General features: G+C 39.9%; 1 protein-coding gene across 4 annotated transcripts; it reads right to left on the reverse strand.

Annotated features, from left to right (window-relative positions):
• Positions 1-379: 379 nt before the first annotated feature.
• pthlh (parathyroid hormone like hormone) lies at positions 380-22,877 on the reverse strand. Of its 4 annotated transcripts, none has more exons than XM_062981981.1 (4): positions 22,486-22,877; positions 18,883-19,030; positions 4,524-4,946; positions 380-846 (listed from the first exon to the last, which is right to left on the reverse strand). In XM_062981981.1, exons 2-4 carry the CDS (start codon positions 18,981-18,983, stop codon positions 837-839), a joined length of 534 nt encoding a protein of 177 aa, XP_062838051.1. In that variant the 5' UTR covers positions 18,984-19,030; positions 22,486-22,877; the 3' UTR covers positions 380-836. The 4 variants fall into 4 exon arrangements, with proteins under 4 accessions (XP_062838051.1, XP_062838053.1, XP_062838052.1 ...); XM_062981983.1 differs by having other exon boundaries at positions 4,524-4,943; positions 22,486-22,867; XM_062981982.1 differs by lacking the exon at positions 22,486-22,877 and adding an exon at positions 19,284-19,408.
• Positions 22,878-23,113: the final 236 nt, after the last annotated feature.

Here is a 23,113-nt window from a genome sequence, read left to right on the forward strand (position 1 = left end):
GTGGAGCTGTAACTCCCTTGCCTCTGCCCCCCTCCGTCTGTCTCCATCCCTTCTGCTCAGCTTTGGGAAACTCTGGATCAATGGTCATGGAGCTTATTTGTTCTCCCATGTAAGACTGGCTGCACCATTTCCTCCCATGCAGAGAACTCTATTCCACCAGGAATAGACATCAGTTCAGCCTCTCCACTGTATTACTGCCAAATGCTGGAGCACAATATACTGTAAGTGATTTTTAACTAAAAGCTAATGTGAAAATGGAACCCAAACCAATGTAAACATATTAAGTTTAAAGACTATTTTCAGATGTTGTAGAGGGGGAAATTACGGTTTCTTGTCCTTAAAGTCCTTGAGGACACATTTCTTTCTCTGAGTCATGATATAATTTTAATTAGATTACATTTTATTGGACTTCTTTACAAATTGTAAAAGTACTGGCTTTTTATACATGCATGTATGAAAATATTGTTGAAACCATTGTACTGGGGCAACTCATTAAAACAGATTTAAAAATAGGAATAGTTTATTTATGTCTTATTAAGACATGTATATCTAAAGTGCATTATGTTACAAAAATATAGAAGTCAGCAGCACCAAGATAAAAGTTCATAGAAATAAATACATTATTCAACAAAATAAATTATGGTAACTGTAACAAGAAGATAGCACAAAAAATCCTCCATATTCACAATGTTCAGATGTGCAGTTTTGGAAAGCATCTGTGGCCAAGGTTTTATTTTGATACAATATTTACAGATAATAAATACGTCTAACACTTTGCATATGTTCACTATTACAGAATACTGCAATGTGTTTTCCAAATATCTCAGCTGAAGATGTCAACGCCTCCTGCAAAGAAAGACAAGAGGAAAAGGAGAAATTATTTTTTCCACACAAAATAACTGGAGGCAACATTACAAGTCTCAAAAATAGGGTGTGACTGCTGGAAGAGATGATGAATGCTGGATACTTTTATGTATTTTTGTTATTTTTCAGTCTCTACTGTATATTGCTTTCAATACAATGATATTAGCAATGTAAAATATTGCAGATCAATTCCAAGTAGCTGATCCTTTGCAGCTGAGATATTCCTTTCCTCCTGCCATAGTTATTACCAATGCATTGTATTTTAATCACAATTTAAGGTTATTCCACTGAAACTAGGTGTGGGATAAAGTATCTCAACAAAAGCCATAATGCTGATTTGAAAAGAAACAAATTAACTTGGGAATATACTGCAAAGTCTACCAGCTGGCAAAAGCAGAAGCAAAGTTGCAAAGCTGCAAAATCCATTTTCCAAGTCTACATCAGGCAGCCAAATCCCATGCATGTATGTTCAGCTTTGTTTCCTGTATATGATTCTATTGCATCTTTGTCACTTTATTCTACATTTCCTCCTGAGGGTGGCCATTGGAATTAGATGTTCTGATTTGAACAGTATTCTCCAGTTTGTTTCAGAGTTATATTTCAGAATGCCAGGGACTACAAGTAGGACAGAAGTATTAATTTATCATAATGTGCACATGGCCTCCTTGGTTGTTTATGCCAGTATAGATGAGCAAATGCCCCACAGGCAGAGCCTGCACACTATGGTGGTCTGATTGCCACTGTCATGCTGCCAAGTAAAAGAAAGATTTCTGCACATCAGCTCTCAGATGGTGGTTTGAATCCACCCTAGATCCTGACATAAGGCAGAGAGGTCCATGGGGGAATAAACACAATGAAAAAGTCCAAGTTTTCAGATTTAAGTTCCATGTGCTTGGCTTATTTTTTGATGAGGAAACCTTCTCCCATTTGAATGCAGCCAGGGTCTCATTTGGTACATGCCAGGATGATTTCTAAATTAAACAGATTTGTTGGGCAAATGTGCAGTACTGGCAAATATATTTGGCTATGTACAACAGCATATAAAATGCATTCTTAGTAGTACTTATGCTAATACTGGTACATTTTTCTGCCTGTAGGACATTTTAGAAGCATTAGTAGCCAATTTCACAAACACCACAAAAACATCCTGTTTGGTGCCAAATTTACTATGTATGACTTGGCAGTGGACATTCTCAGGCTATATGGATAACTACAGTAAAACACATCAAAGTAACACACACACATAGAGGGAGGATTGCATCTGGAAAGCAAAACAATGCGTGGATATGTGTCAGCTGCATGGTTCCCCCCCCCCCCCCCCCAATTTTGTGCAGACGCTTCTACATTAGCATCACACATCTCTGGAGGTGACTGGTGACTACCTCCTGCTCTCTCTGCATTTGGAATTTTGATGTAATAATAATAATAATAATAATAATAATAATAATAATAATAATAACAATTTTATTTTTATACCCCATCTCCATCTCCCCAGGGGGACTCAGGGCGGCTTACAAATACAAAACGAACATACAATAATATTCAAGTACCGAAAAACATGCAAGTGAAAATTAAAGAGACATAAAATGTCACAATCATTAATAAACACAAATTAAAACACAGCAATGAGATCATAAAATGAACTGGGCAAAAGTGTGCTAAGTGAGACTTGTAAACATGAAGGAAGTTAAAAGTGCTATAAGATCATGGGGGAGAACCTTAAAATGGGGGTGAACCCTGAGGCTATATCAAAAAATTAACCATGCAGGTGCAACTGATCAGAAAGTAACCGCTAGTACAAAAGTTTAACATACAAATGGGCAGTACTTATTCAAAAGCCTGTAGAGACTAGATTGTGAATCGCAAAAGCTGCAATTCTTGGAACATCATGAGAATCCCTGTGCATGTTGGCTACTGAAATGTTTAAAAACAAGTGGTCATCTTAACTTTCTTTTTAGTGTGTACAAAAGAAACAGTTTTTAAATTGGCAATTTACAAGTCCTGGATTGTAGAAAAGGTCATCAAAATGATATGAAGAACATCTGCTGAATCCCTCCTGTGTACAAACAATGCACAGGAAGAAGCTAAACATTCATACTGTTTATGCAAACAGGAGTAAGAAAGCAGCCATGGTAAAAAAGGGCTACACAGCCTAGTCAGAAGGTAACAAATGCATCCCCTTTGTAAATGAAAGCACAGCATTCCCATGGAATGCTCAATTTCACTGCCTTGCTTTGCTGTGAGGCAAGCACTGGGAAGCTGTTTGTATAAGTGAATTTCTGTGAGGAGGTAAGAAAAAATATTGAGCTTCAATTGAGCTAATTAATCTAAAGTAGAATGCAGATTATAGATCCAGTGTATCTGTATGGACTCACTTACATTTTCCAGCTGATTCATGTGGTGCCTGTATAAGCACGTAGGAGTAAACCAGAGTTCTATAATCTACATTCTGCTATGGATTAACTGGCTGTGTAGAAGCATCCTGTATTTTCTTTCTGAAAGACTAGGATCTTTAGCAATTGTTTTAGAAAAATGTCATAGGGACTCTGTGCAAAGTTACTGCTCTTAAACTGTTCCACTTATTCAAAAACCTTCCTTGCCCTATATGAGAGAAGCACATTTCTTCTACACCCAGGATAATGCTCAACATTTTTCAGCAGCAATGTAATTGTTTAACAAGCTGGCAGCAAAACTGGAACTGAACTAACAAGTCTTAAAGACAGGAAAATATTATAACAGAAGGCTGGCCAATGTTAGAAGATATTATTAAGAGAAACTTTCCATGTTCTCCCCTAAGGTTAACATGGAATTTCTGTTTAAGTGAAATAAATTATTAAGGAGAAAACAAGCCCTATTTGTACATGTATACAAATTTAGACTGGACTTTCAGATTCATAATCTGAAAAGTATTTGATTCTCATGTTTGGAAAATGTTGCAAAATTTGAATAAAGAAGTTATAATGAACATAAAATGCATTATTTTAAAATTTAATGCAATAATGAATTGAAACTTGACATTATAATTTTATAAATACAAAGTTTTCTGTGATTAATTTGCACAACTCCCTAAACAAATGAATATATAGTAATGCATGGACTTCAAATTTTGAAATGCTATTCACAACCTTGCTGCTGAATAAAACACACTATGTATCAATGATAAATACATTTGTTGGCCTTCTCTTGTTCTCCAGAACGGTATTATTTATCATAGTAAGATACTTTAAAGCAAATGGAGTAACTACTGGCGCAGAAGAATTCCTCAAACACTTCTCCCTGTAATCTGGGGAAATGTGAACTGAATACAGCCTTTGAGACAAGGCATGACCCTTTCAAGCAACAGTTTGGGGTCTCATTGAGCTTTCCTTGTTTAAGCCCCATGTATACAAGAATCACACTGCTCATCCACAGTTCTTTCTTGTTTCAAGGGGCTTGCAAGGAAGAACTTCCCATGTGGTTTAGGAAGTATACAGCTTTGAGAATTATGACTTGGACATAGGGAAAAATGGCTTTTGCCTTAAAATTTGCATATTTTTCAACTCAACTCCTAGCAGTGCTAGGGCTGGTATAACCAATAGTGAAGAATGCTGGGTCTCCATCCAACAATATCTGGAGAGTTGTAAAACTCATTCCCCTGTCTTAAAGTCTGAAGATCTTACCTTTTATTGATATGTGTCGTAGCAAAGATGTCCAGAAGTGGGATTTGTGCCATTCCACTCCCAAAATATCTGGAGTTTAGCCAGGCTGAACGAACCCTTCTCTTTTTCTTCTCTTGTTCCTTACGTTTCCCAGGTTTTCCTTTCTTTTTCTTCCCTGGTGGCTTAAGGGGTTGTTCTTTGTACATCTGAGTTTTATTGGTCTCCTGAGTCAGGTATTTGCCTTCATCATCACTGCCAAATCGAATAGCATAGTTCTTTGCAATGGTGGCAGGTTTAGGATTTGGTGATACCTCTGGCATAGCCCGAATCTCGGCTGTGTTTACACCCTCAATTAGATTTTGCAGGAAATTTCGTCTTCGCATATCTTGGTAAGACTTTCCTTTGTCATGTAACAGCTGATATTCTGATACAGTCCTTTTGCTGCTTAAAAAAAGCAAAAACCTATGTTATTAAATCACCAATGACATGTTGTTGTGGAGCCAATTTGTCAAAAACCCTTCTGTCTGCCAGTGCAATAACCATAGGAAAACAACACAATGTGTCCATCTTCTACTTATTGGGGTAACTGATACATATTCTGAAATAACTACTATTCTTGGCTGTTCTGCACAGAATCAGAAAATCAAAACTGACATAATTCACCAATTATTTTATGTTTAACCAACTGATTTAAAAAATTATCAGAAACTATCTTTGTTAAATAATTGCTAGGAGCAAAATTACACTTCTTTTGACATCATCTTTGTGGCATATGCATTGATACAATATTTTTCTCCTGTATTACATTTGTAATATCAAAATCATTGGACCATTTCGACAGATCTCATGACATGGCTCCTTTCTGTGTTGGCACACTTTGAATTTCCAGCAGAAGCAACTCTAAAGTGATGTAGTGGTCTCAGCATTGGATTGGAAGTCTGGGAGACAATTGTTTGAAATTGAAATCATGAAAACCCACTGGGGTGATCTGGTCAAGTCACATTCTTTCAGCCTCAGAGGAAGGCAATGGGAAATCCACTCCGAACAAATCTTGTCAAGAAAACCCTATGAAATATTTGCCTTAGGGTCATCATAAGTCAAAAATGACTTGAATTCACACAATTCTCTTATAGGTAAGATGTGTAATGGACTTCCACCAATCAGATATGCACTTTTGAATCGTACCAACAGGGTCTAAAATTAGGATACACAGTAGCAAATAACATCAGAACAGGATTGACTTTGGCAAACACCTTCTTAATTAAACATGTCTTCTAAAGATGGCAGTTTTTAATACTTTCATATTGTGCAACTTTTAGGGCCATATTTTGTAAACCAGTCCACTCTTCAATAAAAATGTTCTATTGCTTGCAGCTTGGCTATGCACTAAAGCACTGCATAGTGTAGATTAGGGCAAGCAGTCTTCTCTTAGGCCACTTCTACACAGCTGTATAAAATCCAGATTATCTGCTTTGAAGTGGATTATCTGGCAGTGTAGACTCAGATAATCCAGTTCAAAGCAGATGATGTGGATGATCTGCATTGATATTCTGTATTATATGGTAGTATATAAGGGCCCTTAGAAAAAGAAAGAGACTGCTTGAAGTTAGACTGGTAGAGCACATCATTCCAGTCCTAAATAGAATTTTTGATAAATTCACCCAGAATGGCTAAAATTTTCCTTCTCTCGTGTCCATCAGATAGCCAACCCAATACAATGGTCTAATTCTTGGTTAGATTTCAATTTAAAGTAATGGAGTAGTAGGATGAGTGTGGTTTATAAAGGACCCAGCTATTATTATCAGAGCATTGCAGAAACATAGGCTCCTTCTGCACTGCCATATAATCCAGATGATCAAAGCAGATAATCCATATTATCTACTTTGAACTGGATGATATGAGACTACACTGCCATATAATCCAGTTCAATGCAGATAATCTGGATTTTATATAGCAGAGTACAAGGGAGCATAGACATCTCTTACACGGATTAGCTCTCTTTTACAACTTGAAAATATGTCTTTCCCTTCTTTTCTTTATAAGAAAAACCACAGGCAAACCTGCTACTACATTGTATGAGGGCTATCCAGAAAGTAGATTACATTTCAGATTTAAAAATGTACGAAGTATAGGAGAAAACATTTACCATATGCAGTTGAAAGCCACACCCAAATACTACTTCTCAACATAGTCGCCATTCAAATCTAGGCACTTATCATAGCGATGAATGAGCTTTGCAACTCCTTCCGCACAAAACTCTGCCGCTCGCGTCCCCAACCACCCCTTTTCCGCAGCTGCGCATCGACGAGGATGGGGGAAAGTTGAACACAGGGATTTTGCTGGTTGAGGACGCAAGTGGCAGAGTTTTGTGGGGAAGGAGTTGCAAAGCTCATTCATCACGATGATAAGTGCCTAGATTTGATTGGCGACTATGTTGAGAAGTGGTATTTGGGTGTGGCTTTCAACTGCATATGGTAAATGTTTTCTCCTATACTTTGTTCATTTTTAATTCCGAAACGTAATCTACTTTCTGTATAACCTTCGTTGTTTGGTACAGCCAAACAAAACTGAGGCTGAATGCTTTAAAGACCATATTTTGTTTCCATTGGCTATCTGTAATGTAGGGCATGTCTTGTCAGAAATTTTTCAGGCAATGTTCTTGATGCCTAGTTTTCAAATATCCCACTTTCTACTCACCTATTTGTCTCTGCAATACTTGCCCTTTTTTAGATTTTTCTGTGCTAATTTTCCCTTATCTCAATTTTAAGGCAACATTTGCCACCTGTAAATGGTATATTTGATTCATGTGAGTTTTCTTTCCATCTAGTTAAGTTATCAGTTTAATCAGACATTTTGCAATCAGTTAATAACCAGGAAGACCAGGGAAGCACAGTCCACAAAAACCATATTGTGGTCCAACAGGTGATCCAAGAGGTTTTTGAGAAATAATTAACTATGGGAAAATGTGTACTTTTCCCTCAGGGTAAGGTGGATGTGCTGTGAAATTTCAGGCAAATGCAAAGTGGAATGTTTGCAAATAATGTCTCAAGTAGCTATACTTCCAATCTGCATGAGGGAGAATGTGCTAAGGCAAAGTATGACCTTACTACTTGTATCTGAATATATTATAGAGAATATCTCCAAGTAAGAGCTTGCAATGTTTTGCTTGAAGACAATGAACAGTGTTATAAGTCAGTCCTATTAACATATTACACTGAAGAGTATTAATCTGGTTATTGCTTGTCCCATCTATCTCCTTGGTGATTACTGTTCCTCTGGTATTAGAACTATACAGAGACTTACTGATATTTGTGTAGCTCAAGGAAAAAGATATCTTCAATATTAAAATGGAAAGCACGTTATTGTCCACCTCATAAAAAGTTCATGGCTTATTCATTGAGTTATTGTTTGATTACTCTGCATTTAGTGTTTTACGTGTGTGAAAACATGACTACATGGGAAAATATTGTGTTTTAGGTGACACCAGTCTATTGGTGTAATATAATCTGCAGTAGTCCTTAGGGAGACGCACATGCTAGATAGTCTTTCATTTGAATCTCAAGTCAGCCGTAAGCTCAGTTACTAGTCTGAATTAGACTGCATTCTCTCTCTTCCTCAGTTTCTCTCTGTAATATGGGGATAATAATATTTATTCACTGAAATGATGTTCATGAACTTATTTGAATGTCTGAGGGTTCTGTACACAGACCAAGTGTTAGTGTTCCTATAATTAATTACTTCTTCATGCATGGAACATGCCATAATGTTATAGTCATCAAGTCAGTAAATCAGCCTTTTAGACATTGGCATCAATGCAGTGTTTTGGAATCCTACTGATATGATCAGTTTAACATTTTTGAATATATGAGTGCTACTAGATTTTTTAAAAACAAGAAACTAAACAACAAACGTGTGTATACCCCCTCTCTCTCACGCACATGCACACACACAAAATAGTTAGGTGATTTCTATTTCCCAAGAAATGTTACGTGTTTTTCAGCTTTAAACAATCTGAAATCTGTATGTGTTTTTCAGCTTTAAAGTAGTAACTACTTTAGAAAAGCCTTAATTCAAGCCTTAAAGGTTCATATTGTGTACACTCCAGAATATTAACAATACTTGTGCATTTTTTTTAAAAAAATTGATGCACACTATGGAAAAAACCCAAAGTGATTAAAGAAAAGACACGCCTATGCTTAAGAAATTACGGTTTTAGCCAAAATTACTGGCTAAATGTATATGGATTTTTATTGTGTCCTCTTTAAAATTGCCTTTCTAAAACTAATTAAAAAGGGTACACTCCTTATGGCAACCACTGTGTCCTGTGTCTGTCCCTGATGATCAAAACAGCAGTTGAAATTAACTTAGTTCAGGCATTGGCAAATTTGGGCCCTCGAGGTGTTTTGGACTCCAACTCCCACAATTCCTAACAGCTGGTAGGAATTGTGGGAGTTGAAGTCCGAAACACCTGGAGGGCCCAAGTTTGCCCATGCCTAACTTAGTGCCTTGAAACCATACAAATTTAGCTTACTTTTTTCAACATTGTCAATCTGGCCATGGTGACTCATACAGCCCTACTAGCTTTTCTCAGGATGCTTTCATCATAATTTTTCCCACCCTTTAACACTTTAAATTCTTAGCTTAAATTTCATTTGAAATACCACACTCAAAGACCTGGTAAGTTGAAATAAAGATATATCTCTATCAGGTCACAATGCCTCTTAAAACTCTTAATTTTTTCGCAATATCTTCCTGCATCCCTCTCTTAATATTGACTCCTATCATTAGGCTCCATCTGTAATTTTTCTCTCAGTGATCTGTGATCTTTCAGTTCCATTACAGAAGCTGATTGTGGGTCAGGCACTATTATTTTAGCATTTAGCTAGTGATCACCACTTCACAGCAGCTCAGTCAGTGGGGTCAGGTAATAATAATAACAATTTTTATTTGTTGCCCACCTCTCTTCATGGCGGGTATAACAATTAAACACACAGATAAAACACACTATTATTAAAATAAATATACTGAAATAAATAGGACAAAGATTAAAATACCAATACTAATAAAATATACAGTTAAAATTAATTATTTAAAATTGACTGGGTAGGATCACCAGAAGAGCTAAGTCTTTAAAATGTCTTAAATTTTGACAGCTTATTTTATGACCTCTTACAACAGGTCATTTCACAGTCTGGAGTGGCCAATGAAAAGTTCATCTGAGACAGTTGCCAACTGAGTTCTGGTTAGTTAAAATAAATGCCCCCTAGAAGATGTAAGTATAAGGGGTTGATTATAAGGGAAAAGGCAATCCTGTAGGAAAATGGCAATAGTATAATAGCTAATGCTTGTTAGTACTACACAGATGGAAGTGCAATAATCATCCTTTTGAAAAATCTTTTACCATTCAAACCCTATGATGAGACAAACCAAAATTAAACAAGAGACAGTGTTAAAAAATGAAACTCCCATCTCAGAGAGCACTCAGTATAACTACTGGGGAAGAGCAGACAACTCTGAGTGATGTTGTGGCTAATTTTGCATCTGGACTCAAACTGAAAGCATGTTCAGCTGCTGATGTGCTTAGTGGCAAAAGGAAAACCTGAAGCTGCACAACATGGAATGTAAGAGGCATTTTTAATCAAATAATTACAGTGTTTTACTTAGGAAATGAAACCTAAGAAGAAATTGTGAGATATACCAAAATCAGTCGGGGAATATAATATGAAGTCTGATGGAACAATATCAATGAGACTTTAGGGAAAGTCTATTATATAATCATAATTCAGATTTATGCCTCAACTACAGAAACAGAAGAGGAAGAAACTTAAAAGGTCGGTGCTAGGATACACTCCCAAACAGGATGGGTTGATAGATGACTGAAATAGATAAGTAAGAAAAAGTAGAACCAAAGATTGTAGAAAAATTGTAGGAAAATGGCCTAGAACCAATAAACGGGGCAGGAAAGTGACTGGTTTAATTTAGTGAGGCCAACAGTTTTCACTGCAAACAGATTCTTCAGGCAATGAGACAACTATATATATATAGACTACATCCGATGGGTAATATAGAAATGATGTGGAAACTACACTGAGCACTTGAGAGAAATAAATCACAAATTGATACAGCTGCTTTAATTTGCAGAGACAGAATTCTCATTCTAACTAAAAACCTGTTAAAAAATATAGAAAGCAAAACAATGGTTCAGAGATTAGAAACAACTCAGTTTACATTCCAATCCCCAAGAAAGGGAACATTAAGGATAGCAGTAGCCATAGGTCTTATGCATTAATCCTCAATGCAAGCTCAACATTTTACAACCTAGACTTCTGGAGTGAGAAATGTAGTAGACATCATATTGCAAACATATGTTGGATAATGGAGCTCACCAAAGAATTTAGAAAATCAGACTATGCTTTATAGATTATAGAAGTCTTTGATTGTGTAGATCATGAAAATCTATGGATTGTTTACAAAGAAATGGCTGTGCCACAACATTTGATTGTCCTGATGCATAACCTACAGGATAAGAAGCCACTGTCAAGACAGAATATGAAGAAATTGAATGGTTTCCAATCAGGGAGGAGATCAGGAAAGCTGCATTTTATCACCCTATCTGTTTAACTTTTATGCTAAACATGTAATACATGAAAATAAAAAATTAAGATATACAGATGACACCATACAACTAGCAGAAAATAACAAAGACTTGGAATGACTGTTGATGAAATGAAAATCACAGAAGAAAGTCCAGGTGCAGGCTTAAAGTTGTATAGTAAGAAAACAAAAATAATGGGCACAGATGATTAACAGAACTTTAAAGTAAATGATGAATATACTGAAATAGTTTTTTAAATTCCATACTTTGGCTCAGTCATTAATCATAATGGAGACAATAAACAAATCAGAGTGAGACTATGACTTGAATATTAGCTATGAAGGAACAAGAACCTCAAATGTAAGGATATGTTACTGAATACTAAATTTAGGATTGCCCAAGCCATTGTATTTACAATTTCTAGGTATGATTGTGAGAGCTGGACAGTAAAGAAAGCAGACAGGAAGAAAATCAACTCATATGAAATGCAGTACTACTGGAAAATTCTGCAAATACCATGTACTACAAAAAGACCAAAAATTGGCTTTAAAGCCACTAAATCATTTCTGATCTTTAAAGTATCAGGTATTGCAAGCTATATTTCAGAAGAAGAGAATAGAAAAACCATGTATAAATATTCCTTGCTTTAAAAAAACACTATGAAAAATGCATGAGGTTGCCATAAACTGTCAGGCGACTGGAAGGAACATACACATAGAAAAGCAATCCAAACTTGTACTGTCTGAAGACATTAAGATGACTAAACTAAGACTGTCATACTTTGGACAGATTATGAGAAAATATGACATACTAGAACAGGGGTCCCCAAACTTTTTAAGCAGAGGGCCGGTCCACAATCCTTAAGACTGTTGAGGGGCCGAATTATCATTTGAAAAAAAATACAAACAAATTCCTATGCATACTGCACACATATCTTATTTGTAGTGCAACAACAACAATAACGAAAGAACAATACAATATTTAAAAATGAAAACAATTTTAACCAACATAAACCTATTAGGATTTCAATGGAAAGTGTGGGCCTGCTACTGGCCAATGAGATAGTCAAATTAATTAGGATTGTTGTTGTTGTTGTTGTGTGCCTTCAAGTCATGTCAGATTTTGGCCAAGCCTAAGTCTAAAATTAATTATTTATTTACTGCATTTATTTACTACATTTATATCCCACCCTTCTCACCCCGAAGGGGACTCAGAGCAGCTTTATGTACATACAATATATTATATTATTAGCATAACACAATATTAGCATTATATATTACTATATTGAACTATACCACTATACTATTATATAATATGTAATATATAACATATAATTAATATTATTATTATATGGTATTATTATTAGTATTATATTGTATAACATAAGATTATTATCAATATTATATGTATATACAATATATTATATTATTAAAACTGATATAAAAATATTATATTATAAAACTGAGGGCGGGGGCCAGGTAAATGACATTGAAGGGCCGCATCCGGCCCCCGGGCCTTAGTTTGGGGACCCCTGTACTAGAACAATAGTAATGCTTAAGTTAGAAGGTAGTAGGGGGGAAAGAGGAAGACTGGGTTCCGGATGGATAGATTCAACCAAGGAAGCCATGGTGCTGAGCTTGTGAGACCTGAGCAGGACATCTGATAACAGGGTAACTTGGAAGTCTCTATTTCATAGGGTCACGATAAATTAAAGTTGACCTGATCACAATTAAGTCAACTTCCACTTATGGCGAGCTTATGAAATACAGATGGCAGTTAGCAACAACAGTGAATGCATAGCAATTAAGAAGAATAAGAACAAAACTGAAATGAGAAAAGGATTCTTTCCTTCCTTCCTGAATGCTTGCTTTGCTTCCTCTTTATCCGTCCTGGGCCTGGTTCTGTACAACATCTTTATTTTTCTTTACTTAGATGAAGAGTTAGAAGACATAATCATCAAGTTTGCAGATGTCACCAAATTGGGCGGGATAGCTAATTCTCCAGAACACAGGAGCAGAATTTGGCCCAGAAATGGGCCAAAACCAACAATAGTTCAATAGGGACAAATGCAAGATACTCCACTGAGGCACAAAAAATGAAGTGCATTATTAGAGGCTCGGTTGCCACTTTTGGGGCTTTTATTGTGATGTTTCTGCTTGAAAGCAGGAGGGGGTTGGGCTACATGGCCTTTGGGGGTCTCTTCCTGCATCATCATCATCATCATCATTACTATAGGCTGGGTTGCCACTTTTGGGAGCTTTTATTGTGCTTTTCCTGCATGGGAGCAGGAAAGGGTTGCACTGCATGGCCTTTGGGGGTCTCTCTTCCTACTCTATTCTTCCCTCCTTGGAGCATGCCTTGTCTTGAAATCCACAAGCATGTGGACACTTTCAATAGAAAGGAGGAAACCATGAAAATGAACAAAGTTGGCTACCAGTATTTAAAAGCTCTACAATCAGAACAGTAAATAAAGAGCAAGACCCCAAAAGCAGGGGAATTCCAGACAAGAATCAATCAGTAAGTGGAGTTTATATATCTGTGGAATGTTCAGGGTGGGGAAAGAACTCTTGTCTGCTTGAGTTAAGTGTGAATGTTGCAATTGACCACCTTGAATAGCACTGAATGGGCTTACAGTGTCAAGGCCTGGCCTTTTTCTACCTGAGGGAATCCTTTGTTGGGAGGTGTTAGCTAACACCTCCCAACAAAGAATTCCCCCAGGCAGAAAAAAGCCAGGCACTGACCGGAGGGGGAAGCAAGGAGGAGGAGGAGGGAGCAAAGGCAACCTCCCAGGGGCATGCCTTCACTCCCCTCGCTCCCCACCCCTTCCCTCCTGACTCTCACCCAGTATGGCAGGGACAACACAGGAGAACTGAGGGGAAGGGAAGGGGGGGGGGAGGAAGCAAACACAGCCTCCCTTCACCATGCCTTGGTCCAGGGACAACACAGGAGAGTAAGAGAAGGAGGAAAAGTGAAGAAGAAGTGAAGAGGAAAAGGAAGAAGGAAGGAGAAAAAAAGGCAGTGAAAGAGCTCAGCAGCAGACTTGCCTCAGATTTCTCTTTTGCAGACAGGCAAGGAAGGCAAGCAGCAGAGCGGCCAAGCAGGGGAAGGGGTGGAGGTGAAAGGAGCAAACTCAGCCTCTGTGGAGCATGCCTTCGCTCCCCTCCCTCCAGGGCTGAAAAACTCACTCTATACTTGGTATATAAGGTATGTCTGTTTGTCCATTAAACATTAGTACTCATGGTGGTTGATAGACATCACTAAAACCAAACAATATCATTAAAATCATTTCAATACTTAATATGCATTAAAACATTTTAAAAGATCAGTTTAAAGAGATATTTTCTCTCTCTTCTTAAACTCTTTCTAAAATAAGCAACACAAAGATCTGAATCCCACTCGAAGGATGCCCTGAGAGCCCATAAAACAGGCTTCGCCGGCTTGTGGCATTCTCCCAGGGATTTCAATTCAGGCACTGCCCATAGAATCTGATGCAAACAACTGAGAAGCCACGCTAGATGCACTTTAGTTTAAAAGTGCCACTTCCAGAATTGTCCCATGTAACTGTGTGGAGAAAATATAAACCTTTTGTGTGCAACTAATCACTGGATGGGATTCATGTAGCAAGAAGGGAGAAAATGAAGGGATTGTCCTTTCCAGACTGAAAGCTAGCTTGTTAAGTGAATACAAGTCTGACCCCAAACCAGATGAAGTTAATGCAGTGCTAACATGTGGTAAGCAGTTTTGAAAGAAGAGTTGAGAGCTTATGGTTTCTTGCTGCCCAAAAGTACCCACACAAATTACTGTATACATTATATGCCACATTCACAGAGCTATCATTCAATCTTGTGTATGTGGTCCTGGTTAGTATGAATTTGGTATCATAAACACGCTGGTTGGATTAATTTTCTAACCCCCTAAGGAAAAATGGTTAACCAGTCATTATTAGGAAAGTGTCCACTCTTGATGTCTTGATCGTAGTAACTTCAAACAGCCACCCTGGCCCTCCTTCTCTTTTACTGGCTTCCAAAAGAAACTACTCTGAGCAACTACAACTTGCCTTTAGGGACAAACACACCAAGACACTATCTGTCTTCAGAAGGATAACAGATCAGTGGGGTATACTGTGGTTTTGGTGGCATTCTCATGTTTATTCTCAAGTCAAGTGAAGTCCTCTTTTACAATTTACCCTTTGATTCCTTCAATGTTATGGGATACACAGTGTAGGACACAGCCTATGAGTCCCAGCTCTGTTTTGTGCAGTTTGTTGCATTTAGTCAAATCTACCAAACTAAATTAAGACTCTTCAGCTCAAAGAAGGTACTCCATACTTTACCATTGTTTGTGGGGTTTCTTCAGGAATATCACTTCACACAAACAGTTACTTAGAATATGTTTAACATTGGCACTGAGATGTGAGAATGGGATTTACCATTAATATTAAATGGGAGAGGAAATAATCTGTTGAAGCACAAACCATTGCCTCTTTATCAGATAGCACTGATAAAGACAAACTTTTATGTTCCGATTCCAATCTAGAATGTCTTATCCAAGAGAAGGATGCAACATGAACCTAAACATGGATTTGCTGTATAACTACTGTGAGAAGCATGATTTCCAAATAAAGGACAGCTCAAGGCTACCAGGCAACTAGTGTCAATGGGAAGAAGATGTCCTGTAGCCTTATCTGCTGTACAACATTCTCTGCTACAGTTGCTTAAGATGGTCTGTCTTTTGGAGTAAAGTTCACAGATATTCTTCCTAAACTAATTTGCAGTTGACTTTCTCACCATTCCCTTCCTCCCCCATTATCTTTGCACTCCAGTAAATAATCTAAGACCTTTAGGTTTATTCCATACACTGTTTCCTCTATAACTGTCCTGGCATCAGTTTGAGTAACTGGACTAGAGTAAAGATAAAGCAGGAGAGAGACTTAGTAACTAGAATCCTTCAGAGCATGGGTACAGAAATACAGCGTAGGATTATTGACCTGGGTGGTTTGTCTGAGTTTTGTTGACATTACAGTAAGATGATTCATATTAATAAATATGGTACCAGTCTGTGTGTGCACGCTGGGAGTTCTGTGTCCTTCAGATTTACTTATCTGGCCCAAACCCAAGGGAGTGAAAGCAATATCTGTGACTGAGGTGCCATATATTTTATCCTACAGTGCTATCCCCATGTTGGGGCTTATGCCAACTTGCCTACAAGCCTCTTCTAGCCTCTGAAGTCTACAAAGTCCCTCATGTTTAACTTTCTAAAGTGTACTTAATCTGCATGCAGTCAATGCATGAAAAATAAGTAACAGTACCCACGCTTTACCCTCTCCCACCCCTCCGCCGTGTCCTTTAAGGATAGTGATTGCTCCTCTTATGTATTGCCAACAATCACTGAGTGAAATTTATTTTCCCTCCCAATTCCTCTGAAAATTATGCTCTCTCTCCAGACCATGTTAATATCCCTCTCCTATGTTGTTCAGATGGGAAAAGAGGGAGACATTCTGTCGGAGAAAAAAAGCTAGAAATGCAAGAAAAGGAAAAGTTCAACACAAAAGCGGTTATGTTTTTAAACACGAGAATTCCCTTCATATTCTTCCTCTAAATGGAATCCCAACTATTTTAAGAAAGCCAAAGAATGAGGCCCTAATCTTTTTGACAGGCTGATATTCCTATCATACACTTCCTTGGGAACCAACTCCAGTTAAGCCAGTAGGGTTTGTTTTCGAGTAGACCAGGAAAGAATTGCTCTTTGGAGCGAGCTAGTACTAAGAGGAGAGATAAAAACCCAGGGACCAGTGGAGTCAAGTCCTGCTCTGTTTCAGGCTGGATCTACACTGCATTATATCCTAGCATCTGATCCCAGATTATCTGTTATTGCAGATTATATAGCAGAGGAGACGCATATAAGACTCAAAGCAGATAATCTGGCATCAGATCCTGGGATATAGGGGCCATGCATGGAAGGGGGCCTCAGGCTGGATCTACACTGCCCTATATCTCAGGATCTGATCCCAGATTATTGGATATGAACTGGATTATAACAAATCTTTATTTGGGACCTAAAGTGGTTTATAACATATTAAAATCATATAAACAACAGTCCAAATACATCAATAAAAACGATGAAACATCATAAATGTATAATGAATAATATACATTCACATTCTTGTGGCATCATGTCAGATCATATTGCATTTTATTCCAGTCCATAAATATTATGGTGTTTCTTATCACTCCATCTTAGTTTCCCTCACTAAAGAAATGTACAGCAGATTATGCGAGTCTACACTGCCAGATAATCTGGGATCAGATCCTGGGATATAGAGCAGTGTAGATCCAGCCTCAGAGGACATCTGACAACATGAAGGCTCTGGAATACCCTCCCAAAGGAAATTAGTTTAGCCCCCACCCTCCAAGCCTTCTGATCCAGCTTTAAAACAAGGATGCTTAAATAGGGTTTTGCGGTTGACACTTTGGCACTTTAGTTACAAATTGATGGCAGCTAGTTATCCTTAGATGTTCTGTGTTTTTAAATTGTGTCATTTTAATTGATTGTGGTTATTATATTTTTTAAAATTAATAACCTTAACTAGTTATCCTTAGATGTTCTGTGTTTTTAAATTGTGCCATTTTAATGTATTGTAGTTGTTGTTATATTTTTTTTAAATTAATTATTTCTATAATTTTATATGGTATTGTTTTATATTCATGTACCATTTTATACTGTATGCTACACCTCTTGGTGCTTTAGTAAGCTGCCCCGAGTCCCTTCGGAGAGACAGTGTCGGAATACAAATAAAGTTTATTATTGGATTGTTGTGTATTTTCCGGGCTGTATGACCATGTTCCAGAAGCATTCTCTCCTGATGTTTCACCCACATCTGTGGCAGGCATCCTCTGAGGTTTGTGAGGCATGTTTATTATTACAGTAGAGTCTCGCTTATCCAACGTAAACGGGCCCGGCAGAACATTGGATTATTTTTCTTCGTGTCAGGAGCAACCGGAGTTGCTTCTGGAGTGAAAGAATTGGCCGTCTGCAATGACGTTGCCCAGGGGATGCCCGGATGTTTTGATGTTTTACCATCCTTGTGGGAGGCTTCTCTCATGTCCCCGCATGGAGCTGGAGCTGATAGAGGAAGCTCATCCGCGCTCTCCCCGAGTGGGATTCGAACCTGGCAGCCTTCAGGTCAGCAACCCAACCTTCAAGTAACAAGGCTTTTATCCCCTAGGCCATCGGAGGCTCCTAGAACGCTGGATAAGCGAATATGTTTAATAGGCTTTTCCTTAATCTCTCCTTATTATCCAACATATTCGCAGAATGTTGGATAAGCGAATATGTTAGATAATAAGGAGAGATTAAGGAAAGGCCTATTAAACATTAAATTAGGTTATGATTTTACAAATTAAGCACCAAAACATCATGTTATACAATAAATTTGACAGAAAATGTAGTTCAATACGCAGTAATGTTATGTTGTAATTATCTCACAACCTCTGAGGATGCCTGCCATAGATGTGGGCGAAACATCAGGAGGGAATACTTCTGGAACATGGCCACACAGCCCGAAAGACATACAACAACTCTGTTGTAATTACTGTATTTACGAATTTAGCATCAAAATATCATGATATATTGAAAACATTGACTACAAAAATGGCTTGGATAATCCAGAACGTTGGATAAGCGAGACTCTGTTGTATTGTTAAGGCAGAGAGGACATCAGCGCGCCCCTTTCCTCCCCACAAGCAAAATAAATACATATTCAAATATAGAGAAGAAGAAACTTACAGCCTGCGCCCGTTCCCTTCCAGCGATTTCCCCGAGGAGGGGACGCAGTAACTGAGCAGAAAGACTACAAAACTCCACTGGTGGAAGAGCCTCGGAAACATCGTGGCTGCGCGGTGGGTCTCTCTCTCTCTCTCTCTCTCTTTGGAATCTGCGAAGGAGAAGCTCCGGTGAGGGGAGAAGCTTGGCTTTGGGACGCTCCCGAATCAGGGGGAGTTTTCCACAACGTTGCTGGCCAATCCGTTTCCTCGCTTCAAACCGCCCCCCCCCCTCCCTTCTATCCACACTCTAGCGCCGCACTTGAGACGGCAAGCGGCATCTCCTCAGGCCCCGCTCGAGAAGCCCGGCGCAGCAGGGAAAGCGCGCGAAGGTTCCCCCGCCCACGACTCCCTTGCCCCACTTACTGGCTGCCGACGGATCCCGATGAAACAAACACAAGCGGGAGAGAGGCACCCCGAGGCTCTTGGCCTTCCTTCTCTGTCTCGAGAGCTCGACGGTTGGAGGCCGTCTCTCCTGTGCCCGCCCTCTCAGCCGCGTTTAAGCGAAAGGCGGACCCCTTCTTCCCTCCCTCCCTCCCTCCCAGCGGGGCGTTGCAAGGTTCTCCCGAGTGAGGAGTGAGCATAAAATCCCCCCGGACGTAATGGGGAGGTTCGCTTCTTCATAATTGCCATTGGGGTGAAGGCCTGGGCGTGAGGGATGCCACGAGCCCTTGCTGCCCTCGCGACCCACGCCGCACGCGGGCGCCCTGAGGCCTGCTTCCAAGAGCGGCGCGTGACCTCTGGGCCCTTCCTACGAGGAGCCCCACAGACAGGGACTCTTTGCCCCACTCCCCATCCTCGACGTAATTCCCTAATTCCCCAAACTCTTCATGACTCTTGGAATATGTGTTCTCGAAAGCTTTCATGGAATCACTGTGTTGCTCTGATTTTTCCGGGCCGTGTTCCAAAAGCATTCTCCTGACTTTTCTCCCACCTCTATGGAAGGCATCCTCAGAGGTTGTGAGGTCTGTTGGAAACTAGTCAAGGGAGATTGCTGTGAGTCTTTCGGGCTGAAGTGGAACATGACTATACAGCCCGAAAGACTCACAGCAACCCAGTGATTCCGGCCTTGAAAGCCTTCGACAATATATAGTCAAGGAAGGTTTATATACAGTAGATTCTCGCTTATCCAACGTAAATGGGCTGGCAGAACATTAGATAAGCGAATATGTTGGATAATAAGGAGAGATTAAGGAAAAGCCTATTAAACATCAAATCAAATTTTGCAAATTAAGCACCAAAACATCATGTTATACAACAAATTAGACAGAAAAAGTAGTTCAATACACAGTAATACTATGTAGTAATTACTGTATTTATGAATTTAGCACCAAAATATCACGATGTATTGAAAACATTGACTACAAAATTGCATTGGATAATCCAGAACGTTGGATAAGTGAGACTCTACTGTATCTGTGGAAGATTCAAGGTGGGCAAAAGAACTCTTGTCTACTACAATTAATCATCTTGATTAGCATTTTTTTCGTGTCAGGAGCAACAGGAGTTGCTTCTGGAGTGAGAGAATTGGCCGTCTGCAAGGATATTGCCCAGGGAACGCCTGGATGTTTTGATGTTTTACCATCCTTGTGGGAGGCTTCTCTCATGTCCCCGCATGGAGCTGGAGCTGATAGAGGGAGCTCATCCGCTCTCTCCCTGGGTGGGATTCAAACCTGGCAGCCTCTCATGTCCCCGCATGGAGCTGGAGCTGATAGAGGGAGCTCATCCGCGTTCTCCCCAGGTGGGATTCGAACCTGGCAGCCTTCAGGTCAGCAACCCAACCTTCAAGTCATGAGGCTTTTATCCCCTAGGCCACCAGAGGCATTGATTAGCATTGAAAAGCATTGTAGCTTCAAAACTTGGCTGATTCCCCTGGGAGAATCATTTGTTGGGAGGTGTTAGCTGGCCCTGATTGTTTCATGCCTGGAATTCCCCTATGTTCTGAGTGTTGTTCTTTCTTTACTGTCCTGATTTTAGAGGTTTTTTTAAATAGAGTGTTTCCTCAATACTTCGCAGATCACTTTTTGCAGATTCGCTGTTTCGCGGTTTTTCAATAAACTCTAAAATGCTATTATAAATCATAAAAAATTACAATTTACAATCCAAGGAAGGGAAGAAGGAGAAGCCAAAGGGAGAGAAAAGGAGCTCAAGTGGCAACGGGAGGAGAAGAAGGTGATTTATCAACACACAATTGGTTGATAAACTTAAAATAGTGTATAACTACTAAAATAATGTATAAATATTAAAATAAATATAGTATCTCTACTTCACAGATTTTCACTTATTGCGGATGGTCCTAGAACAATAAGTGAGGGAACACTGTACTGGTAATCAGATTTTGTTCATTTTCATGGTTTCCTCCTTTCTGTTGAAATTGTCCACATGATTATGGATTTCAATGGCATCTCTGTGTAGTCTGCCATGGTGATGGTTAGAGTGGTCTAGCATATGTTCTCTAATAATACGCTGTGTCCAGGTTGGTTCATCAAGTGCTCTGCTCTGGCTGACTTCTCTAGTTGGGTTAGTCTGCAGTGCCTTTCATTTTCCTTAATTCATGTTTGGGAAATGCTGCCTTTGGTAGACCCTATGTAGACTTGTCCACAGCTGCATGGTATATGCTAGTCTCCTGCAGAGGTGAGAGGGACCACCAAACACAGCATTGCCCAAACACAAATCAAGGAACATTTTTTTTTCATGTCAGGAGCAACCGGAGTTGTTTCTGGAGTGAGAGAATTGGCCGTTGCCCAGGGGATGCCCGGATGTTTTGATGTTTTACCATCCTTGTGGGAGGCTTCTCTCATGTCCCTGCATGGAGCTGGAGCTGATAGAGAGAGCTCATCCGCGCACTCCCCGGGTGGGATTCAAACCTGGCAGCCTTCAGGTCAGCAACCCAACCTTCAAGTCACAAGGCTTTTATCCCCTAAGCCACCGGAGGCAACATGAAAGGAACTGTAAACTAACTCAACCAGAGAAGTCAGCCAGAGCAGAGCACTTGATCAACCAACCTGGACACACCATATTATTTGAGAACATATGCTTGACCACTCTAACAACCACCATGTCAGACTACACAGAGAAGCCATTGAAATCCACAACCATGTGGACAATTTCAACAGAGAGGAGGAAACCATGAAAATGAACAAAATCTGGCTACCCGTATTAAAAAAGAACTCTAAAATCAGGACAGTAAAAAAAGAACAATACTGAAAACGGGAATTCCAGACCTGAAACAGTCAGGGCCAGCTAACACTTTCCAACAAAAGATTCTCCCAGGCAGGAGGCATCCAGGCTTTGAAACTGTGAAGCTATTCAGTGCTAATAAGGTGGCCAACTGAAACGTTCACACCTGCCTCAAAAGAAGAGTTATTTCTCCCACCCTGAGCATTCCACAGATATATAAACCCTACTTGACTAGCTTCCAACAGACCTGGAGTAGATGTGGGCGAAACGTCGGGAAAGAATGCTTCTGGAACATAGCCATAGAGCCTGGAAAACTCACAGCAACCCACTGTTGGAATAGTTCAGTTTAGCACAGAGACAGACAGACAGCTTTGGAGCCTTCCTTCACCTTTTTCCTCGAAGTGGCCTTCCCAGAAGTCAGCCCCGTTTTCTGGACAGCGCAGACTTCTAGGGTCCTCCGCCTTTCTCTCTCTCTCTGCCCCTGACAGGCCAGTCGCAGCGAATAATCCGATTCTAGGTTTGGAATTAAAGTAATATAATGATGATGATGAAAAAGAAGCAGGTGCTTCCTTCCCGCCTCCTTGTTGCCTCAGTGAAGGCACCGAGAGGGAGTCTCTGCCTATATAAGACAGCGAGAAAAAGGAGGGGAGGGGGAGATCCCCCTTTTTCGGGTTTACTCGCCCAAGACGTCGAGTCCGCGCGCTGGGGCTGCCCTCACGTCACGTGACGCCCACGCGGGACTCTCCAGGGCGCGCCCAGGGGCACGAGACTGGTTGGGCGGCTTGGCTCACGTGCCGGGCATCCAAGCAGATGGGACGAGAGGGCGTGGCCGGCCACTCCCCCGTCGCCTCATTGGTTGCCTCATCCGAGTCCCCGCCCCTCGCCCTCAAGGGGTCCAAAGGAGTCCAAAGGGCAGGGCGGGCTCCTGCTTGGCATCCTCAGCGGGAGCCTGTCCGTTTCAGGCGCAAAAGCCTCCCTCCTTCCTTCCTTTCTTCCTTCCTTCTCTGTGCGTGCCC

This window comes from Anolis carolinensis, chromosome 5, assembly GCF_035594765.1.
Source record: "Anolis carolinensis isolate JA03-04 chromosome 5, rAnoCar3.1.pri, whole genome shotgun sequence".
NCBI lineage: Eukaryota > Metazoa > Chordata > Lepidosauria > Squamata > Dactyloidae > Anolis > Anolis carolinensis.

What these genes read in the sequence shown, in the direction of transcription:
- pthlh (XM_062981981.1), bottom strand. Translation starts at nt 18,983, where the DNA reads ATGTTTCCGAGGCTCTTCCACCAGTGGAGTTTTGTAGTCTTTCTGCTC. An exon ending in GAAGGGAACGGGCGCAGGCT is followed by an intron (nt 4,947 to 18,882) that starts GTAAGTTTCTTC and finishes GCTTTTTTTAAG; the next exon opens with CAGCAAAAGGACTGTATCAG.